The 23,906-nt window shown below is 36.5% G+C and overlaps 1 protein-coding gene across 8 annotated transcripts in view; it reads right to left on the reverse strand.

Annotated features, from left to right (window-relative positions):
• Window positions 1-1,682: 1,682 nt before the first annotated feature.
• Window positions 1,683-23,906, reverse strand: part of BMPR1B (bone morphogenetic protein receptor type 1B) — a 282,027-nt gene continuing 259,803 nt past the window's right edge. For all 8 annotated transcript variants that reach the window (XM_079154768.1, XM_079154766.1, XM_079154767.1 and 5 more), the window contains 7 exons: window positions 23,057-23,153; window positions 21,986-22,124; window positions 16,234-16,426; window positions 15,245-15,542; window positions 7,378-7,553; window positions 3,723-3,853; window positions 1,683-2,161 (listed from right to left, as the gene is read on the reverse strand). In XM_079154768.1, coding sequence (XP_079010894.1) covers window positions 2,036-2,161; window positions 3,723-3,853; window positions 7,378-7,553; window positions 15,245-15,542; window positions 16,234-16,426; window positions 21,986-22,124; window positions 23,057-23,153 — 1,160 coding nt within the window. In that variant the 3' untranslated portion in view covers window positions 1,683-2,035. The remainder of the gene's footprint in view (window positions 2,162-3,722; window positions 3,854-7,377; window positions 7,554-15,244; window positions 15,543-16,233; window positions 16,427-21,985; window positions 22,125-23,056; window positions 23,154-23,906) is intronic.

Raw genomic sequence — 23,906 nt, forward strand, 5'->3', positions numbered from 1 at the left:
AATATAATTTGACACAACAGACAGAAACCTTTATATTGCTATTGAGATTACTTTAATATCGGTAAGCAGCCTTCTGACTACAAATATATTTGGAACCAATTGTTTTTACTCCTATTTCTTTTTTCAAATTCAAGGATTCAGAAATTGTTCGGAGTGAAAAACAAGACGTTGCTATGAAACCCTGGGAAATGAATGCAGAATGGAGAGTGCTGTTTCTCCCCGTGATTTTCTTAAACTGTAAGCAGTCTCACAAGAACTCATTGCTTCAGAGTGTTCTCTGGATGAAGAAGACAGCAGCTGCAGGTCTACTTCAGAAGTGAGGAAAATATTTTCTCATTTTTCATGCAACTATCAATTTTTCAAAAACTTTCCATCCTTCAGTCACCCACTGAAAAAGCATTAGAAAACACTGCCCCCTGGAGTTTTCTGGAAGGAATGTCTTTTTTGAATGCCAAGGGGGAAGTACTAACAATTTTTTTACTAACTACTAAAGAATTGCTAAGGAGCAAAGGAAAATTACAGTAAGAAAATGAAATGAAAAAAGTTCAGAAGGGTATGCACAATTTTAAACTATTAGATACTGTAACTAAGGAATATTGGCACTGTCAATGATTTTATTCCTATTGCTCAAAATTTAAAATCCTGTAGAATGGTGTAAGTGGAGAGATGTTTTGCACAAGTGCTACAGAGCAGGAAAAAAATAATAATAAATTAAATAGTGAATTGAACATCGCAAGAATAAAGTGAAGCCAGCGCTCCTAAAATGTGAAATGATCATTTAAGATGCCCATGCTAGATCCATATCTAATCTAGCATAATAAGTCACAGCAGCCATAATATCTTGTGGTCTCCACTAACTCTCTTCTGCTATTCTATCTGAAGGTTATATTCATCTGTTTTTAAATTAAAATTTAATGAAATTAACCAGGCAGATGCTTCCCAACTCTATCCCTTAATTCAGATGAAAAAGAAAAAAATAACAAAAAAAAAAAACATACAAAATAAGGTGTGCATACTTCTTTCCTTGTGCTTCTGAGATAGGCTCCTTTGCACATATGAGAAACAAGTCATCTGCACCCTCAGCGTCCTCCCCTACCTTACTGACATGTTCTTCTTACAACACAAGAGCAAATTATTTTAGAGTACCTTGTCTTTACCACATTCATGGCAATTTTACTTAAATATTGATCTTCCTATTTGAGAGATCAAAAGCATGCACAGGTCAATTCTCTGCACATGAGAAAAACCTTTGCTTGTGTTCAATGAAAAGGAAGGGATTTCACCATGAAAGAACACAATCAGACACAGAAGTGGTTCTGAAGAACACCCGTCAACACTTACTTCTATTACAGTCACATAAAACCTTCATTTGTTCCATGTTGTCTGAAGCTGCAAAAGGCCACCTGCAGGAATTCTGAAACGTGTTCCCAGACAGGTAGAACTTGTGCCCCCATGCATTCACATTGCTGCAGCAGCCCCAAGTGCAGGGCTGGCCAAAGTGGTATGAGAAGGCCAGGTTGGGGGTCATCTTAAGATGAATTCCTTTCTATGTTCTCCAATTTCACAGACTGTCTTTTGATTGTTGAGTGCAATAACATTTTACCAATGGAAAAACATATATTTTAATTTACCTTCCAACACAGTTTCTGGGAAGAACTTTTGTTATCATTAAACTATAATAGTATAAACCTTAAAACATCTACAATATTTGTTTTATTTTGGCAAAATTAAAGCATCTTTTTAAAAAATGGCAATCCCAACATACAGGGCTTTCTTAGAAAGCAACATGCATCATATCTTGAATAAGTTACCCAAGCGGTTTCTCCCTCCTACAAACAGACACAGAGGAATCTGTGGTTCTGGGAACTTCTCTTGTCTATGTCCAGGGTGCTTCCTGAGAGGTGGGGTCTGAACCCACCAGGAAGCAGGACAACATTTGAGGCTTGGACTGGATGCTTCCTTAACACCTTTTGCTCTGCCCATAGCAGACGAGTATCGATTGGCCTTCAGTGGAGATGCTTCCTTTACCCTCATATCAGAGCTTAATGTCCTGTGACTCTGACATTTTGGCAAGTGTCTTCTTTACACGCAGGGCTGTCAGCCTTGATGCAGGATTGTGAGCCCAGCACTCTGTCATGAGTTTCCCCATCTGCCTTAGACACTGTGAAAAAGAAAAGGAATATTGGAATAATGTTTGAGAAATGTATTATCTACAAGGCTGGCACTTGATATTTGGCTTTCAGTTTGGGGTTCATGAAGTCTGGTTCCCTTAAAATTACATAGTAACAAAATTTCATTAAAATTATTCACATGCAAAATGATAATCACTTAAACAGATTTTCAGGTCTTTCTTGAAATAGGAGCAAGTAAGTGTTTTTGCTGATGGCAGAAAAGTGTCTTTGAAGAAGTTCTGAATATTAAGCAAATAGAAAAATACCAAGGGATCCTGTATTCTATTCCACACTCCCAGATTGTTTAAAACATTTGATAAGTTTAAATATTTTATCTAATCCCAGAATATTCAAACGAACTTGGTTATTCCTAAACCACAGCTGTCTGCTCCAATATTAGCATCGCACTGTACCACTTAACAAGATTAATGACCTGTGCACAGCATCACTAAAACTTTTTCCTGTGTTCTCCGGTGATACATCAATCATGGGTCTTCTTATTGAAAAGTACAATTTCACTTCATCAGAAATCCTCAGCGAAGGTATTTCCAATAACCCCGACACCCATAACTACCTTTGAAATAATGTAACTCCAGCATCTTGAAATGCTTTCTGCACAGTTCATTGGAAAACATTTATATTCTTTAGTATTGCAGTAACCACACACAAAACCAATAAACCAAAGATTTTTTTAAAGAATTTTACACTGAACAATTAGTTTATAAATAGTACTCTGTTTGATTGCACTGGGTTTGGTTCAATTTTTTTAATCAATTATTTATTTTTTAATTTTTTACAGTCTGCATTTTGATTCATTGTACAAGAGGATTTTTTCTTTCTTTGGGTGTGTTTCAAATTCATCTCCAATGTTCCAGTCAACCAGAGAACACTAGGGCTTGGATTAGTTGAAGGCACAGTGGGTGAAGTAGGCATGAGGCATAGAGGAGACAGTCAGAAAGGCAAGTCCTGCCCAACTCACTTTGTCCTTCCTGGCAGCTCCTTTCCAGAAATATCTGGGTTTCACCAGTAAGCTCTTGAAGCCAAACTGAACATGGATTTGCTCAAATCATATCTCATCATCCATATTAACAAAGACACAAGGTTAGGCAGCTCAACTAGGTGAACTTGTACCACTTCATGTACAGAAAACTCAATTCTTCAGACACCTGCCTTTTTTTCTCATCAAAATGGCAGAAAGCTGTTTCTGGGTTTGTTATGAAGAAAAATCATGATGCTTTAAGCATATACATAAAAACAAATAATAGCCTTTAGGCAAATATCAAGACTTCAAAAAAATATATAGTGTTATCTATTTTGTAGGCTCAATGTTGAACCACCCAATACATTCTGGAAATGGCAAAATAAAATTTGAAAAAATGAACAGATGATTTAGCATACTACACATAGCTCCATATAAATTATTATAATGAGGCAGCATGATCATCATCATCAAAACAAAGAAGAATGTCAGTAATGAATACTTGGAATTATAGCCAAAGAGGAAAAGTCCATTAAGAAGACCATGGAACACACAGTCACCTCAGGCCTTACCTCATCACTGCTCCAGCGATTGGGGAATGAGGGTCGTGACTTCTTGATGCACACAATCTCTCTCATGTCCTCATAAGAGGGGTCAGTGGGCACCAGGTCATGATAGGGAAGCTGGTATTCTTCCACTATACCTGAAAAAGTGTTCAGTACTATTATTTTCTTTTAAGTGGGGGAAAAACACTCTAACAGACAAACTGTTCTCAAAAGAAACGACTATCAATATTAAACACTAGTTTAGGCCAACAAATAACAAAGTAAATCTTGAATAGAAAAACCTTCCCCAAATGGTTCTCAATCTAACTTAACAAAAAAAGGAACAGAAAACCCAAAAGAAAATACTTTCATAGGTCTTCAAGCCCTTTTTTTCCCTAATTTCCAAATGCTAAGTAAAACAAGCATATCAAAATTTATTTCCAATTCTATAAAGACCAATATCTTAAGACATTTATATTAAATCTCAAAGAAAATTATTTAAAAGACACATCTTGAATTCATACTACATAAGATGTGACTGTTTCTGCTACTATAGTATGAAATTAGGAATATCACAAGTTTGGTTTTTTCCCAATTGAACAAAATGTCAGACATATTTTTTCTGCTTAATCACGAAGGTTTTTTTTTTTTTGCACATTAAATATATGGAAAGCTATATATACTGAAAATCTTAATCAAAACTATTTAGGTTCAAAGATTGTCTGATTTTTATTTTCTCTTTAATGTTTTCTGTATAAACTCTATTTCATATTTCCTAATAAGAAATTTCTACTTTTTTTTCCTTCTGTTCTTTAGAAAAGGTTATTTGAACTTTTCTTTTAACTTTATCTGATGAACTCCTCACAATAATGTTAAGCAGCCCCAGTTCTCTGAGGATGAAAAAATTCTCTTGTGGAAACTTTCCAGAGCACCCTTGCTCCCTATCCTAAATCATCTTTTATAGAAATGCTACTGCTTTTCACCTGACAAAGATGAAACCATCAAGATGGCAGATTTTACACCACATCAGAAAATCCACTGGAGTTTTATGGTGACAAAACCTGGGGGGGTGTTATGCTATTTCTTGTAATCTCAAACCCACACAAAATCATAAAGGACCAGGACGTTTGAAAGTTTTCTCAGACCATTCCAAGTCATCATTTGTTCATCATTTGTGGCCCCTGCTGTGACAACGAAGCATAGTTGCATGTATGACCTGTGTTTCTATTTCTTCCACTATGTTTCCTTATTATCTCAGCATGTACGATAATAAAAGCACAGGGCCAGACACATAGGATATTGGCTTCTTTTCAATTTTTCCTCCCTTTATGACTCTGAAGACAATGGTCCTGGAAACATCTCCAGGGCAAGACCAGATCTATTTAATTCATCTTACATTTCCCTCAGTGTCTAATGGTGATGCCATTGCTTGGATGAATTGATGGATGGATGGTGAGGCAGGAACATAAGCTACAATAGACACTGGCAGAGCCAACCATACAAAATTATAAACATCAAATTCTGGCTTTGAACCATATATTCCTTACTCTTTTCTCTCTATCATGCAACCAAATTATCAAAATTTTCCATGTAAGTTGCCAATTAAACATTAATTTTTTTCCTCTCTCTCTCCCTCCCTCCTTCCCTCCCTCTCTTCTGAAGTTTGAAAGGCCTACATCTGGTTATTTCTCCTTCATCCCTAACTTACTGAACTAGAAAGACAAATTCCCCAGTCTTCCAATATCTTCATAAAGCAAAATGCTAGAGAACAGAAATTACAGTGCTTTGCCTCTTTGGGAAAGAAAAGAAACTCCTTTTCTGAGAGCCCACTATATACCAAGCATGCAGGTAGGTATACTATGTAATTTATCTGATTAAACTTTCATCAACGCTTTTATGAGAAAACATTACTATACACAAAGAGAAAACTTGACTCCTAGAGCTTAAAAAACTTGCCCAAGGCCATGCAGTTGGCCTGAGGCAGGAAAGGGGCTCTGTCCTCTGAGAAACAAGTCAGTCTCCTTCAGGGATATTTCTGAAACCTCCACTTACAAGGACAACCCTAGCAAAGCAATTAAGTCCCGCTGTGTACACAAAACTAGTTTGTTTCTAAGCTAGAGAATCATTTCTTCTCTATTTTACACAGAGCTCTTCAAACCTAGGCTTCTAGCTTGTACATCTATTTGCTTTGGATATTCAGGAAAACAAAAGTAGAAAAGTAATCTTGTACTCTACCGTTAACTTTTATAAAACTCTTCTAGTTCAGAGTAAGTAGATTATTCAAAAATAAGTTCCACTTTTCCTTACACAGCATGAAATCCAGACAAAAGCAATTAATCTATTATGTTTGGGATACTTCTTTTCTTCTTCATACTTACAACAGGAGATTTAGTCAATAGCTGGTTAGAGTAAATTTATAGTATTAACTTTGGACCAAAGAATTTTCTCATTTCAAAGGGAATGTGTTCTATTTCAAATTGCTTATAAGAAGATCAGAATTCCCAAGGTGATTAGAGGCATTGTATTATTGAAGGTGATCTTTCTACATCTATATATATGAATGCTTGTCCACTTACTGTTTCTTGTTTATATTTAAATACAAATCTGCATATATTATGGCTCCACCAACCAAAATGAAAATCAATAATATGTTTTGCTAACATGTATTGAGCTATTTACATTCACTGAAACATCACAATTGTCTGAGGTATATACAATAATCTGCCTCATTATTAATAGAACACTGAATCAAAGAAAAGTTTAGTAACTTTCCCAACATGTCCCAGATAATAAAGAGCAGGTACCAGAACAATTCCCTGTAGTAGTTATATGTACTTTTACAACTTGGAGCAAGTTCATGATTTCATTTAAATCATTTAAGTGGCATTTAAACTGGCCACTTAGAGGAACCACAGCAGCATCAAGCTTTTACAACTATGTGTAGAGTAATGTACAGTGTACATTTTGTACTTGATCCAGAAGAGGATAACATTCAGTCCATTACCTGAAAGGAATTAGAATCTACTAGGAGACTGATAAGGTAGCAGTAATCAAATCAGCACAGGTAATAATACTTTTGAATATTTAAGGATATCTTGTTGATTATAATTGGTCCTTTAGGGAATCCCTATGCTTGGAAAAATATTATCATGAACAATAATAATATTTTGATGCTTTAATTTCCTTTTGCTAAAAACCAATGTTTGAATATTACTTTATGAGGAAGTTTTATAGAAAGTAAAGAAATAGAGAAGTTAAGGTGTCCCACCCGGGGTTTATGTCTCCTCAGTCACCTCTGCAGAGGAAGCACAGGGAATTGGGATGGGGCTGACAGGTAGATGAGAAAAGGCTGGAAGGAGTAAGAAAAGGGGATGTCATAATGGAACAACTGCTGGAGGAAAAGCCCAAAATAAAAATGAGACAATACACAAAAAGCAGAAGATAGTCTTTGAGAAGACAGAAGAAGCTAACAGACTGTCTACTCCTCAGCAGCAGATGGAGGGAAAGAGGCAAAGATTACTCTGTCAAATATCATTCTGTACAAGGATTATGACATATAAACAGAAATAAAGGGGAAATAAAAGAAAACCTGAATCTGTAGACAATATAACTTTGATTTCTGATCAGCAAGGATCTGTAGTAACTCTAATAGCAACTTTTTGAAGACATCACTCTTTCTTACCTCCTGAAACACATCTCCGAGCAACTTCCCAAAGGATGAGTCCAAAACTGTACATGTCAGCCATGATATAAGACTGGAAGTGGTTTCTATTCAAGGTCTCATCCAACACCTCTGGAGGCATGTAGCGCTTGGTGCCAACGCGAGTGTTGGGTGGTATGTCAACTTCATTTGTATCACTAAGGAAAGAGTAAGCAGAGCATTCTCAATAGCAAAGAGGACCAGCAAATGATAGTTGGAAGTGATGGTATTTAAATAAGGGCTTTAGTGGATGGTGGGAAAAGAAAAACCTTCAGGGAATAAAAACATTTCCTCAAAAAATAATTCTTGCTGGAAGTTATAACAAATATTCACAGGTAAAAACCCAGTGCAGATGAGACTAAACCAGCACAAAACTGCAACATAAAAAACTGCATTACCACTAGGTCAAATTTAAACCCTACCGCTTGCTAAATATCTAATAAATGTCTTTAAAAATACCTTCCCTTTATTTTTTTAATAGTTTTGCTTTTATAATTCGTATGTGCACATATCCACCTGGTGTGTTTAAGACAGCATTGTATGTGTGTGTGTGTGTGTGTGTGTGTGTGGTACTAGGGTTTGAACTCAGGGCTGTGCATGCTAGGCAATCCCTCTCCCACTGAGCCACATCCCCAGTCTCAGACAGTATTTTCTTAAGCCAGGTGTTGTGAGGATGTTTGATGTTGTAGATGATCAATACCAAACTTAACAAAACACTAGCAGGTTTTGGGAAAACAACACCACTTAGGTTTGATCTTATTGCTTCATTATCTACTAAAATGTAAAGCATGCAGCATCATTTGCGAAAATGTAAGGTATGGGCAGGATGTCCCTCTGTAGCTCTCAAATGGTTTGCAGTCACTAAAACATAACTAGAAAGCTTTCTTTTAGAAACCTTCTAAAATTCACTTCTAGATAAAATCTATTTCAAAATAAAAACTCTTCCAAAAGATATGTCACCAATGTACTCATCAGATTCCTTATAGTTTTCTAGGAGTGACAAAGAGCCTATCTTCATACAATAAAAGTTAAAATATAAATTTGTTAAACAGCAGGTGTTTCTTCCCATCTACAAGCAGGTCTTAGTGTACTGGGTTCTTTCCTAAGACTAGGAAAAGACATTAAAATATTAATTTTCAGATCAGTAGAGGGAGGGGAGCCAAGGGAGGGGACGGAGAGGAGGCTGGAGACTAAATTAGAACAAGATACATTCCATGCTTTTATAATCGTGTCAAAATGGCTTCTACTGTCATGGATCACTAAAAAGAACTAATAAAAACATGAATATTCAGTATTTACCACATAATATTAAAGAAAAATGTTGTTATGTATCTAAATAGTAAATAAGGGAGGAAAGTGTGCCAAGAAGAGAGTTAATGACAAACTTGGAAAATGTCAGCTGGAAAAGATGCTGCAAAAACTCTACACACCCCACACGATTTCTTTCCTGCTCTATCTGCCCACACCTCTCATGTGAGCACACAGCAGGTATTCCATTAATATGTTTCCTGAATGTATTATAATTTATAATTTTTAATCATTAGAAGAAGACGGTGGGGGCCCTAGGCAAGGAATCCTGGGTTCGAGGCAGAGAAAATAAACATAGGGGTTTGTAAATGAAAAAAGAATGGTTAAGGACTTAAATATAAATCAGAACATGTCCTGTGAAGCAGTCTAAGAATAGTTTTAAAGCAGGCATTTAAAAGTTCAAAGATATATTCTGACCACAGTGGATAAAGATCTTGGCAATTACATTCCCTTCTAACTCGGAGCTCCTCCAAGTTTGTTTGGATTTGGGAAGTCAGGAAGCAGCACTGGACAGTGTGATATTGAGACATCTACTGGAGAACTGAAAGGTAACTACCACCTAGGGAAAGAATTAGGATGTGTGATGGTGAGACTATATGTAGCGATCTCTCGATTCTTTTCCCCTCAAACACTGCAAAAGCATAGAATTAAGAACTCTGGACAAATGCAAAAAGCCAGTTCCTTCCACTAGCCATGAAACCTCAGCACTGCCATTCCTCCTCCTCTTCCTCTACCACATCTGGTGTTTTCCCAAATAGAATTTGGATAATATCCTCTCCCTAGGAGTATCTAAACAAACACCTTCCCTGTAGTATTTGAATAAATATCCATTTCCAATTTAAAATTATAAATGCCTTCAAGCCCCAAATACCTGCCATCGTTATTGGGCATTTCCCTAAAGAGGGTAGGTAGCCCCAGTCCTTCTCCACTTATTGTCCCTTACATGTGTAGGAAAATAATATACTTCAAAAGAAAGAAGGAAAAGGCCTGTTTATAGCCATTTTTGCTATGGATAATTTAAAAAGAAAGGCCATACAAAGGCCATGAAATGAGAGATTATCAATATCCAGGAAAATAAACAGAATTTCACTGAGCAAATTAATTTTGTAAAGAATTACTACTGACCTGATGGTAAATGCCTTTAGCACTACATTTAAACAAACATGCTCATTTTAAATAATTCATGTCTGATATTACGAAGTATCAGAGTCTCTAAGACTTATAGCTCTGCCCTTCTTCCCTCAGGCATGTTTTCATGCTTGAAAGTAATTAAACTGCACTTCTTAGGTTTTTCAGTAGCATCACTTTACATATTCTCAAACAATGGCAGAGAAAATTTGAGCTTGTATTAATGTTCATGGCTAGAAATAGAAATTAAATTGATTCAACACTGGGGCATCGAGAATTAAAGGAAGACAAAAAGAAAGCAGAGTCACCTTGGGTAGTACATTTAAAAAGAGGGTTCGGTGTGACAGAAGAAAAGGCCCATGGGAAAGAAGAGAGAAGGCCAGGGTGCCTTCAGCTTGCTCTAGCTTCCTTTCTCATGAAGGAACAAGGTTGGCAAGAAAAGAAATTTATCACAGAAGAGGTGTGGAGGCAGAGAAAATAACTACAAACCCACAAAATAGTTCTACGCACCTAGTAGCTTCACACATCTTTAGTCACATTAGAAATCCTTAAGCCCAAAAGACAAACAGGAACTGACTACTTCTGGGTGGACAGAAGGGAAAGACAGAGGGACGGGGATAGCACCAGCAGTGCACACCCTCATGCCTGTACCTGGTGACTGCCCCCAGCACAGCACCAGGGCTGCCCAGGTGCATGTACACCGCAGGTGCTGGTGTTGTGGCCAGAGGGAAGTCTGGGGCTACAGAGAGTCCAGCAGAGCAGTGTCCACTCAGGATCCTAGGCAGGCAGGAGAACAAAACGTGAGCACCCACAAGACTCAGAATAGCACCTACCTTACATGCTCAGTCACCAGGCCCTGGGCAAAGGGCAGACAAAAGGTTTTTAGTTTGGTGACAGGGAATAAAGGGAACTTTAAAAGTACAAAGCCTGAGTTTTATTTTGTATTGAATGATTCTCATTAAACGTCCAGGTTCAGTTCAGCGCACAGCACAGGCCCACAGCATCACACACTGAAAAAAGCTTCCTGAACGTCTTAAGTAGAGCCCATGGGACAACAGAGGCCAGCAGAGGAGCACAGTGTTCAGCTCCAAGGAGTGGGAGGGGAAGGGGAACAAGGAAGATGAAAAGGTCATAGAGAAAGACAGGAAAAGCAAGCACTGTTTACCTTTAATAATCTAAAACTTTAGAAGAACATGTTTAACAAGGGTGGGTGAAAAGACTGGTGAAGGAGGACATTTTTGTGACTTCCTAGAAATGCCCGCCCCCAAAGTGCGAAAGCTTCTCGAGCTTACAGCAGGGCTGTGTGCTTCCCTTCCTGTTTCCTGAAGCACCCTGTCAATGGTTGTGGGACTGATTTGCTCACTTAAACTCTGCCCAGTCCGAAGCTCGCCAATGAGGAGGCTTTTCTGTAGCACTTTTCATCGGGTTCAATGCTGCTATGATGAACTCCTGGGAAATCTCAGGATTTCTTAGAAATAGAACTTCGGAACTAAAAACTCTCTGGCTGCGGAAACCTGGAGAGAGTGCTGAGGCTGCCACTAATGAGTTTAATTCTGTGACATCTGTGAGTCATTTAGCCATGTCACTTAAAAAAAAAAAAAAACTAGTAAGTACAGAAACCAAAGCAGTGCAGAAAATAATGATATCAGAAGGACTCGGGAAATTCAGTACCTGCTGGGCTGGGCCACCCATCTCTTTACGCTTGGTCACCTTGACAATCATCAGCTGGGAGATATCTGTGTGACAGCCTACTCTCACTGTAGATTTTCTATTTAAAATTTAATACCTGAGAGGGCCTGAGTCAGGATTTATTTTCCTCCTAAGAAAATATTTTATTCTGACATGGAAGCACCAGAGGGGTTGCTTGATTCTCCAGAGTAAAACATTAAAAACTGTGTAAATTTCTTCACGTCTCATTGTTTTCTCTTCCCAGGAGAGATCCGAGGTAATGGTGATGTCTGTCAGGGCATCACCTGAATTAAATCTCAGTTGAGCAGGAGATGCATCAGCACTTAGATCATTTTCAAAAGAGTGCACGAAGAAATGAATACAGGGCAAAACACTTATAGGAGCAGGAAATCTCTTAAGGCCCCATCAGCTCTCTCTGAACTCTCCACTTTCCTGGGAACCTCCAGAAATGACTGAAAGGCCTAAGAGGACACTGGGATAAACATGAAGTTCTCACAGGAAGTTCACATATGAGGCCTGAAAATTTAGCACTACATTAGCTATGACTCCACTTACAATAAAATACCCTAAATATCTGAGTATGTGCACACACACAAAATATGAAAGAAGAAAAAAACCAGTAAGAAACCAAAGGGACATATAGTTAGGTTACAAACTGGAGGTGCAAACTTTGAAACCTAAGAAATAATATGAACAGGAACTCTGAAATTATCAAACGTAACCTCCAATTAATGGAAGAAGAAACTGACGTCCAGAAATGTGAATAGCCTCCAGCTAATCTTCAGCTACATGAATGTGTGCAACACCTGAGCCAATGTCACATCTCTTTCCTCCCTTGATGAACTAGCTAATAAATGCCAAATAAATCTCTGATTTATTCCTTAGAGTGGTCCCCTCCACTTCCTACATCAGGGTCTGCATAAAATTTGGGAGACCATTCAGTTTATTCCCCTTACATTAAGCAGAACTAAGTTTCAGAAACATAACAGATACTTTGTTTATTTTGAGGTCTATGAAGAAGATTAGGTCTCAGTTACTTTGCTATTGCCTACATTTATTGATTTAAAACAAAACAGGGATGCTTACAATAATTGGTAACTTGCTATGTCACATTAAATGAGAAAATCATTAATGAATTTTGGTATGGATCCTGCTCTCAAAGATGCCCAATGACTACTTGGAGAGATGAGGTATGTACCAAAATAATTATAATACCAGGCAAACAAGGGCCAGGAAATTACTACAGAGTACAGAAGATAGCATCATTATTTCTAGGAGGGGGATGAATAAAGTAGTTGAGAGGCACCTCTAAAATTAAGGTACGTGGAGAAGCAGAGTCATCTCAAGCCAGGAACTGTGTAACAAAGGCAAAGCAGTAGTAAGCATGGGGAATTAAAAGGAGAAATTGCAAGCAACTCACTTCTGCAAAAGTATACAAATCAGAGTTTGTAGAACATAAAACTAGAAAGGTGGATTTAGTACAGAATGTATAGGATCTCTGGAGCTAGGAAAAGGTGTTTCTTCTTCATTCTGTGGTCCATATGGTATCACTCATTTATCTATTAAACAAAAATTATAAGCCATACCTTAGTAATGGGTACCAGCACAAGGTACTGGGATGAAAATTTGAAAAGTACATGTAATCTACCATCCAGGGGATTACTCTCCATTGGGAGGAACAGACAAGTAGTCAATGATTGCTGTAAAACAGTGTGAGAAGGATCATAACAGGTGCAGAATCACCCTGGAGGATACAAGAAGATGAACTAAAAATAAGACTTGTATGAGAATAACAACAGAAGACATCTCTAAGGAAGAAAGTGAAGACCAGCAGTTCAGGTAGAGAAGGGGATATGAGTATTCAGATAACAAAAGCATGTTTAAGAATACTTGAGGGTATGAACATTTAAAGGATTCAGAATAAAAATAGCTAAAGTAGGTAGTATGGTAAAAACAGGACTCAGGGTCAGCCTCTGCAACAAGGGACTCTAACAACATATTAACCCAAAGTCACAGGAAACTATGAAATTATGTTAATGTTCAAAATTATGCTTCAAGAAAATAAAGGGCACAGCTTGTAGAAAAGATTGGATAGTGGAAAGACGAAGAGGAAGGAACTGCAAAATGCTTTACTCCAGAGCCTAGAAAATTGGTGCAGAGGGCCCAAGCTGGCCAGGAACACATGGGAATTTCATGAAGACAGAATTCGTTCAGTTAGAAAAACCAAAAGTTTGGGAACAAAAGAAAGATGTTAGGCATGTTAGGGTTGGGATGGTTCAGCAAAACTAAGAACTAGAAGGAAAGACAGGAAATCACACACGTGGCAACTATTTAAGAAGCAAAAGGTAAGACGACCCAGTGGGAGAGAGATGTGGGAACATGTAGTAAAAAGTTTCATGGAAAGAGGAGGAGGGAAAGGCTTGGGTGCTACGGACTGTGGGATGGGCAGGGGATGAGGCCACTGGTGACAAAGATAAATGGGTCTCTCAATAAAGCAGGGTCAGAAGCAGGTGAAACAGAAGCCAGTTTATAAGACATTAAAAATTATGAGGCTGGGAAAGCGTACCTCTATGGAGAAATTAACAGAGGAAGGAAGCAAAGGTTAGTAATCTGAAAAACGTCATGGTGTGTGTGTATGTGACTTGAAAAGGGTTGCAGACCATAAAAAAAGAACTCAGAAGGAAGAGCGGATGTAATAATCTTTATTCCTTTATGCAGAAATCTTTAAATATTTCTAGCTTAAATCTGTAGCCCAAAGCATTTCTTTTGTTTTTAAAGATCAGGAACTTCGTCATCTTTAAATGGTAAAGACCTTCATATATTTGGGGTTCATTATTAAATCACACTGCAACCTCTACTTCCATGTGAAAATACCAACTTGACAGTCATTTCTTATGAATTTTACTTTTCAAGCTTTTCATCGTTCCCATGGCTTTCCCTTGAGTCTAAACTGAGTTTTTAAAAAGGTAGGTATGTAGGTAGGTATCACTTCTCTGCCAGTGATACCCAAACTCATCTCGTCTTTTTTGTTTTCATAACAGAAAAACCAATTCCTCTAATTAAATCATCCTGGAAATAAAAGGAGCCACTCTGCTTAAAGGGAAGGTGAGTAAAATATAGAGTTCCAACTACTGGGCCTATCTGCTCTTCATTGTGTAGACCAACCAGCCCAAAGGGGTCTGAAAACCACTGTCAATATGCCCTGGTTTATGTGCCAGGTGTGGTGTTAAATTCATTGTTTAAGTTACAGTGGAATAGTGCTGAATACCAGGTATACTGTATTAGTTTCTAATATTTCTTATAAAACACTCTGCAAGTTATCTTTCCTATACCCCATTAAATTTTTTTTAAAAAGGGTCTTTATCATTACATAACTCATAGCTCCTGAAACTTTTTCCTATTTACAAATTTTATGCAGAATTTTGACCATAGATTCCCAGGCATTAGCTACCTCTTTTCCACAGAAGAGAGGTTCATAATAGCTGCAAATCTAATATCAAGAGTCTCTAAGTCAGGACCCTGATAAGCACAGAAATGACTGACCCAAACACACTGTGTTACAAAGAAAACGCCTGGTGATATTTTTCCCTCCAAAGGAAACTTGGGAATTAATGAAATTCCCCACCTACTAAATATCCTAGAAGCAGTGAACTACAAAATGTATAATCTATAAAAATGATAGAAAATAATCCTAGAAAACATATTTGCTCACTTTGATACTAACCTAATAAATTTAACAGCCAGGCCCAGGTCAGCTATACAGCAAGTTCCATTTTTCTTCACCAGGATGTTCTTACTTTTCAGATCTCGGTGTGCAATTGCTGGTTTGCCTTGAGTACTAAAAATTTCCGTGTGTAAATGACATAAGCCACTGACGGAAGAGTAGGCTAACTTCAGCATTGATTTTGTGTCTAGGGTGGTGGATTTCAGATAATCATAAAGGGAACCATTTTCATGATAGTCTGTGATGAGGTACAACTGGGTCCAGGACCCAGTCCCTTTGATATCTGCAGCAATGAACCCTAAAAGGAAGAAACAAAAATGATTGGAGGTATTTTCTCAAAAAAGCGTAGAATAATTCACAAATATGATTCTTTGTTCAGCGATGTCTTTTTCAGCATTTTACTCAGTTTTCTGATTATGTCTATGATGATATTAAATTACTAATACCAATCAGACATACTTGAAATTGTAAATTTAAATTTATTTATGGTGTTAAAGTGACATGAATGACACTATTTACAAAACACAGTCTTGAGTTAAGATAAACACCACACTGATCAGCTTCCATTCTTACTTCCATGATTTAGATAGACCATGTCTGGCCTAACAGAAAGTCAATCAATTTTTATCATAGATTCTTGATATAAATAAACCCTGCAGATAAAATGCCCATGACTTTTGACATTTACACAAAAATATGCTCCTTCAAATCCCTAGAAAACCCTAAGAAATTCTGGTGTTGCATTGGCATCTCCAGTTTCTAAATGAAAAACACTTGGAGCATCCACTTTCAGTATGCCATTCACAGGAGTGGTTAGTCCTCCTGTGAGGTCTCCTACTAGAAGCTGTGAGGGTCTTGACCCAATGCCAAGAAGAAGACCTCTATATGTTTTTGTGTTTCATAGTGAATGTACACAGACTTTAATATGCAGATGTTAACAGAAAGTCAGAGGGAAGCAGGAAACCCTGAGAACTGCTGTACAGACTTACCCAAAATGTTTTCATGCCTCATCAACACCGTCTGATAGATCTCTGTCTCTCTGAACCAGCTGGCTTCCTCCGTGGTGAAGAACACTTTCACAGCTACCTTTTCACCACGCCACTTTCCCATCCAAACTTCCCCATAGCGACCTTTTCCAATCTGTTTCACCATCTGAATCTGCTTAGCTATAGTCCGTTGGACCTGTTAAATCCCAAAACACTCTTGTTAGTGTATTCATGGCACTACAGATTTGTTTAATCTTTTTTTTCTCCAGAGAAGAAACAATTACTGCATGTAAAATATATTTAGTCAGGAATTTTCTTTATATAGATGAGTTATTTGTATTTATTTATTAACTTGTGCCGTTCCCTTTTACATGTGTTTGAGATGGTTATGGATTCTGAATGCTCGAAATTCTGCCTCCAAATTATTAAATATTTCCTTCCTCTTACTGTAAGGTTTACAGAGAAAAAAAGTGAATGGGTTCACAGCTTTTGGCAGAACAGGATACTTTTACTTCCCCACTATAATGAGTTGCAAGGTTCTCTGAAGGAACTCTTTAACCATATAACAATCACAGGTACATTAAAATGAAATAAAATTTTAATATACTATTGGGCACACAAGGAAATAAAGAAAATCTCCAAGCAGGTAAAAAAGGGAAGGAAAAAGGGAGGGAGGGAAGGGCAGGAGGAAGAAGGGAGGGAGCTGAGACCACCGCAGGAAACAATACACATTTAGCGTATAGGAAAGCCAGGCTGCTGTCTGGCAGAGAATAGTATCAGTGCTGGGATCCAGAATCTAAACTCCTTTAAAACTAAGGGGGCTTAATCTAGGACTTCAGTATTAAGCTGGAACCATGAAACAATACTAAATTTGATCCAGGTTGATCACATATCATGGCTCTTGGCAAAAAATGAATACAAATCCTCTTGAGAGGAAATCAAATGCAGAACACTTTTCATCCCACAATCATGGTGGGATAATAGTACTTTGAAGAAACTCTTGTCATCAGATAACTTGACTGTAATACACTGTTGGACTCAGAAAAAATTTCCAAGGTGGTAGGGAGGAAGAGAACAATGAAAATGGAGGAAGAAAAGAAAAGAGATAAGATCCTACAGAACAAATTCTTTAAAACAAAAGGAAACAGCCACTAACAGTGAGTCCACACTAATACCCCAAATGGATTTAACTCAGTCAGATAACATATTACAATTTTCAGATACAGAATGACCAATAACTGAAGTGATTAAGAAACAGAACATCAAATGAAAATAAGCAAGCAATAAGAGATTACTGAAAACTACACTTTTGAAGTAGAATAGTTAATTGTCACAACCAAAAATGCAAAATGGACATGCAAAGCAGCAGATTAGAAACATTAACAAGAGAAAGCTAACAGGGTGGAGAGAAAGTTATCTAATAAGCTATAAGACAGCCCAGAAGAATTTTAAAGAATGAAGTGGAGCAAAGAAAAAGTAAGAGTTAAGTGGAATCAAGGTTAAATGTCTCTGTACACATAATCTTCCTCCCGTCTGCACTTACAAAGGGATATTTTAAGAAAGTGATATCAATGGTTCCATAACTGAAAGGCCTAAACATCTATGGTGATTTATATAATTCATAAAACATTCATAAAGAATCCACCAAAGAACTCTAGTAAAATCTTATCAGAAAACTAGAATGTACTCATGTAGCAATATATTTTACATTGAGTAAAAAACTTAAATTTTCCATTTTTTTTTTTTTTGCACTTTACAGTACATACAACAACAAATGACCAACCCAAATAATCCAAATAACTTCATCTCACATTCAGCAGATCCTTGTCCTTTATCATCACAGAGTCTAAGGATTAGGATATGGAAATGGGGGGGATTATTCCACCTACCATAGAGGTCTACCAACAAGGATCAGTTCTGTTTTTTTTCCATAAGGGATTTTATCAATTCAAAAGGTAGCTATTTATTCCCTGAACCATTAATGGCACTGATAACATACATGATAACAGATTGAAAGCTTTTTGGAAAAAGTCTTCTTTAAAAGAAGCATGAAAAAATAAAAGAATTATTGATATACTATGAAGCCATGAAGCCAAATGGAAATAAGCAAGTAAGTATGTTCACACAGCAGCCTTCCTCCATTTAGCAGTCAAATGTGTTATGCAAAGTAACCTGTGATACACCTCCATCCCCAAACCAGATGACAGGAATGTCAAGAGCACTAAGCAGCTGGGAGCTAAATACATAAGCAGTTAAATTACTCACTTGACAGGAAACTTCCCAAGTCTATTAAAGAGATATAGTATTCGATTTATAGATGTTACAAAACATTGCTTATGTAAATCTGTGAACATTCCCTAACATAAACAGTTTTGCATCTGCTTCTCTTCTAGTGATAATACATCTTCTTTAATGAAAGTACTGACAGCATTCTCAAAGCTTGATAGACTAGGACCAACTTATCTTCAGGATAATGTGTCACTAAGTTATATTCAGAAATTTAAAATATGCTTATATTTTGAGATTATAATATCTAAGGACCTGAAATATAACTTAAAAATTTTAAAAACTGATTAGAATTTTTATTTAATTTAGCAAATATTTCCTGGTCTTTCTGTACCTAAATTTTCATCCTATATTACATTGGTAGACATCAATATTTGAAAGTCAGGTGTATAGATAAAATATCTTGCTATAGTTTGGATCTTATGAATCCCTGGAAGGTCCATGTGGTGCTATTGGGAGGAGGTGGGAATTTTTAACAGGTGAGGCCTACTGGAAGGAATTGAGATCACTGGAGGTATATGTTCAGAGGGGATTATGGAAAATGGACTCTTCTTCTTTCTCTCTTTCACTTCCTGACCATGAGATGGGCAATTTAGGCAGTCCTGTCATGATGTGCTACCACAAGCCTGAAGCAACAGGGCCAACTGATTGAAATCTCTAAAACTATGAGCCAAGATAAAACTGGGTTCTCTTTATAAGCTGATTATCTTGGCATTTGTTATAATGGAAATCTGACTAACACATATGTGTAACATATAAATCAGAGTAACTGTGACTCTAAAAGGAGAATTATTTCATGTGCACTGGACATAAGTGAATGTGTAAGGATTTAAGAAGAGTTATCATTATTCCAGGATCGGCATCTTACTTGGTAATCTGTGTCTAATGTTTAAATCCATATACATATATGGACAGCCAAAGACATGTTGCTGTTAATAATGCCATCTACCCTCTGCCATGTCTCTGAATGAGCAACACACATACACACAAACACACACATTTCTATACACAAATACGTGGCTTAAAATACCTTGCTTAATAAGCCTGTTTTAATAATATGGATGGGAAAGATCTTCATAAAGATCCCACACATAAGAGGTTTAATGTTCTGTTAGAAAACTTACCTTATGCTCCTTTACAAAGCCAAGTAAATAGGGAATAAATAGTAATACATTATTATTATTATTTATTAAACACATACTATGTATATGTTAAATAATATGCCAGGCATTGTGGTGTGTCTGTGTATGTGTGTGTGTATTGTGTGTAAACACACAAAATTCACACACAGAGAACAGAAACATACACTACTTTAATTCTTACAATTCTGATATTCCCTCTCTTTAAGGAAGGAAGAAATTTTATGTTAAAAAAAGGAGAGGAACCCAAATTAAAGGGTATATATGTGTGTTGAGGCATGAATTTTTCTTATGTTAGTGATATAAATAACAAATCAGTACTAAGGGGAGATATTCACTTACATAGCAATATATGGAGAAAATACCATATACTTCTGCACTGTTAATCTGAAAAACCGAATCTTAAAACCAGATATTAAAGCTGTAATACCGAGACTTTTTTTTTTAAATGAACAGGGTTTTATAGAACTCTCCTCCCTTATTTCTCCTATCAAATACATTCCTTTGATTTATTTAACATTTGCTTCGCATCTTACACAGGTTAAAAGCACAGATTTTAGGTTCAAAACCTGACTAGGTTCCATCATCTGGGTTCAAATCCTGACTTTTTCACACACCAGTTAGTTGACTTATTTCTGTTGTATACCCTGATGTGAAATGCAAGGATATATTTCTAATACAGTCATGTGCTGTTTACTAATGTTTTGGTCAATAATGAGCTGCATATGTAATGATGATCCCATAAGATGATATTGCCTAGCGTTGTCAGAGCTTCCTTAGTTTGATGTTCACACAAGAAATCATCTAGTGATGCATTCCTCACAATCTGTCCCTGTCATTAAGTAACACTTAGGAGTGTTACCTCACAGGGTTACTATAATAACGATTAAATTGGAATATATATGAAAAGGTCACTATCTAGACTAAATAACCCAGGCAATGTGGCTTGAGGATTTGTGTACCTAACAATTGTATGATATAAGGAAAATGTCATTATTCTGGTATCTTGATTATAGAAACAATATTCTTATAGACTGTAAAAATAGAAACTGAAAGCCTTTTTAAAAAAAATGACTGAGCAGCCCCTTAATGAATCAGATATTCTGTGGGGATCAAAGTGAATAAAATAGTCTCCACAACCAAATAGGACCCAGGTCACCAAAACACAAAGATACATTAGCATTAATTGTAACCTTATTTTAAGCAGTCATATTAATGTTAAAAGGAAAATATTGTGATAAAAGACAAATAAAATCAGCTCATTTTGGAGTAACTGAGAAGTTGTGAGAGATAAAATATGAAGTAGGCCTTGGGCCATAAGTTGGAGGAATGTTCCATAAAGAGGTTACATTAGTGAAGACATGAACATACCTGGTTTTTAAGAAGTAATTATCCAAAGGTAAAGCTAGAGTTTGGGACATGGAGGGGTGGGGAAGGGAGGCAGGAGAGGGTGGGCAGGCAGGCTGAGCTTAGGTGCAATGGGGATCAAGCCAAGAAAGAAGACCCAAGTGCAGCACTGGATGGTACAATGTCATATCCAGGGAAAGAACATAGCAGAATCAAGGATTTTGTAAGACTGAAAAAGCTCGATGTTATTTTCTGCCTGGTCTCAAAAATATTACCCATAGTAGTAAATCAAAGGCCATCAGATGGATAAAGTAAAGAAGATATCCAAAGTCAGTACCAGACCATGAAGACTAGAAAAATCAATTTTAAGAGTTTATTAAGGAAACCATTCCTCATGAGAATTATTTCTATCATGAATCCTAACCATCTTTCTTCATGGTTCATAAAAGAATCAAATATTTTTCTCATTAAAGCAAGCACCTCAGATTTGGTACATAAATGCTTGTCCAGGCTGGCAGTGCTCACCACTGGAAAATTAAACCTCTCCTGAAAGGAAAAGCTAAGATCTCACCCTGAAACATGAACTCGGCGGCTTAAATGCAGCCTTCTTCCTTTGTAGAAGAGCTCAGATCCCAGTTGGTTGTAATACTTTTGCCTTCAATAGCCAGGCCAAGTGCTGTAATGCTATCCTCACTAAAAACAGAGGGAAGATGGAACCATGTTTAATGTTTTCTAATCTGCTCTGTATCAGAACGATGTCTGAGGGTCTAGGTTGCAACCATACACTTTCATTAAAAAACAACCACCTTATGTTCAGTATGTCAAAATGTTATCAGGAAGCCCTGCATCTGAGATCTGATGTCCAACTGACTGCATAAAGTTTTCTCCTTCTCCACTGTCCTATCTGTTTCAGTAAAATGAGACCCTATATTTACTGACATTTCCTTTCAGAAGACATTTCCTTTCAAGATATGTTCTCATACCAGCAGAGGGAGGCCTGATCCACTTCCTGAGCTTTGAGACTGCTCAATTAAGTCTCTCAGGGATTCTCCAGGAGGAATATAAGTTTCATCCTGTTCCAGCCCAATGCTGTACCGAGGTCTGGTTTCTTGTCTTTTATACCTAAGGATAGACAATTGGGACAATTTTAGAAACTGAAATGTACTGACGGGTAAAACACTGTAGATAAACAGTAATCACAGCAGGTTGGATTTTAGCACAAAAATACAAAATCAAATGTTTATATCTGTTACCCTTAATTATGGTTTCTAAAATACAAATATTAATTATTTTGCTAACTTATTTTTTAAAAATAAACTTCATGTTTTTTAACACTACACAGTCTCAACCATTTACAAATTTTCTATTTCTTTCAACTGCACTTCTATAGTCTCTTAATATTTCCAGATAGTTTCAATATTTATTTCCTAAGTTCTTTTCCTTTTGATTATATCTTCAATTAGAAAATGAATTCATTTGAATCAATTCACTGACACATGTGCAGAGTACCACAAATGAATATTAAATTGCTCAAAAGACAAACAATATGGGTATAAAGGTAGTTCATATTTCATAAACTAGAAAATAAGTTCTTAGGTGAATGAAAATATATGTAACTATCACACTTTATAACAATGTTTTATTTTAATATTTAACCTATAAATTATATTTAAGATCTTTTAATAGTAAGAATTTTTTTTAGCTCAAGAAATAAGGAATAAACTACTCCAAGTTCAATGTAGTCCTTACTTTACTTAGAATCAATCTAAGAAGTAATCAGTCCTGGAACTCCCCAACTCCCCTCTCATTTCTTTAGAGATGAAATATCTATCTGAGTAGTTCTGATGTCAGAAGCAGAAATGAGATGGGTACCTACTTTTAACTTCATTATGACAAATATTTGTCAATAGTAATGAATATTTTCAATTAAATCTAAAATCTAATTAGACCAAGGAAAGCTGCAATGAAGAACATCAATAGACAAACATGTAGAATATTAGTTTAAGGAAGGTACTATAAATGCCAAATTCTATATCTGCATGTTAGAAACTTACCTGAAGTAACAAAATAAAATGATGAGGACCAACAGCAAACTACAGACAGTCACAGATATAAGTAAGGCCTTGTGGTGTATAGGTCCATCAACAAAATCTGAAATTAAAAACAGTCATGACATGGAAATTATTTTACTTCAAAATGAGGAAATAACTGCTTCTCAAAAGTACTTGCTAAGCAGTATATCCAAGATAGGAAAAACTTTTAGCATGATAATTGATTTTAAAATATACAAACCCTCAAAACTACATGTTTGACTTGTGTGAGTCATCCTTCATGTGGACACATTTCAACAGCACATATTTCCTCTCTGGAAGGAACAGACTTGGCACAGGATAAACTCACGGAGAGAACATGACAAGAGCAAATGGATCAGTGCACCTAAAATGTAAGTGCACAGCTCATCTTTATTACAGACTTAGCAGGTGGAAACATGGGCAAAGAGCACTTCTGGAGCATGAATTTGGATAAAAATTGAATCTATATTCACTGTACATGAACACAAAGTCATCTTATGATGCATACAAAGGAAGAGGACTCCCTAATGAGGCCCTGTATAGAATATGTGGATGCACATCACTTTAAACAAAGATGTCCTTAACAAATACAGAGCTTAATTTTTCACAAATGGAAGCACATTATGAAAGAATGAATGTGTTCTTGCCAAAGAATATGTGAAACTTTTAAATGATATGAAATATTATTAAGTATATAATATATAAAAATTTTAATATAAAAATATGATATACTAAACATTTTTCATTTTTTCTTAACACCAGTTCTTGACAAATCAAATTTACTTAATGCTTGCTTTCTCAAACTTTGTATGAATAAGAGTGACATAAAGAC

Source organism: Sciurus vulgaris (assembly GCF_902686455.1).
Source record: "Sciurus vulgaris genome assembly, chromosome: 9".
NCBI classification, from domain to species: domain Eukaryota; kingdom Metazoa; phylum Chordata; class Mammalia; order Rodentia; family Sciuridae; genus Sciurus; species Sciurus vulgaris.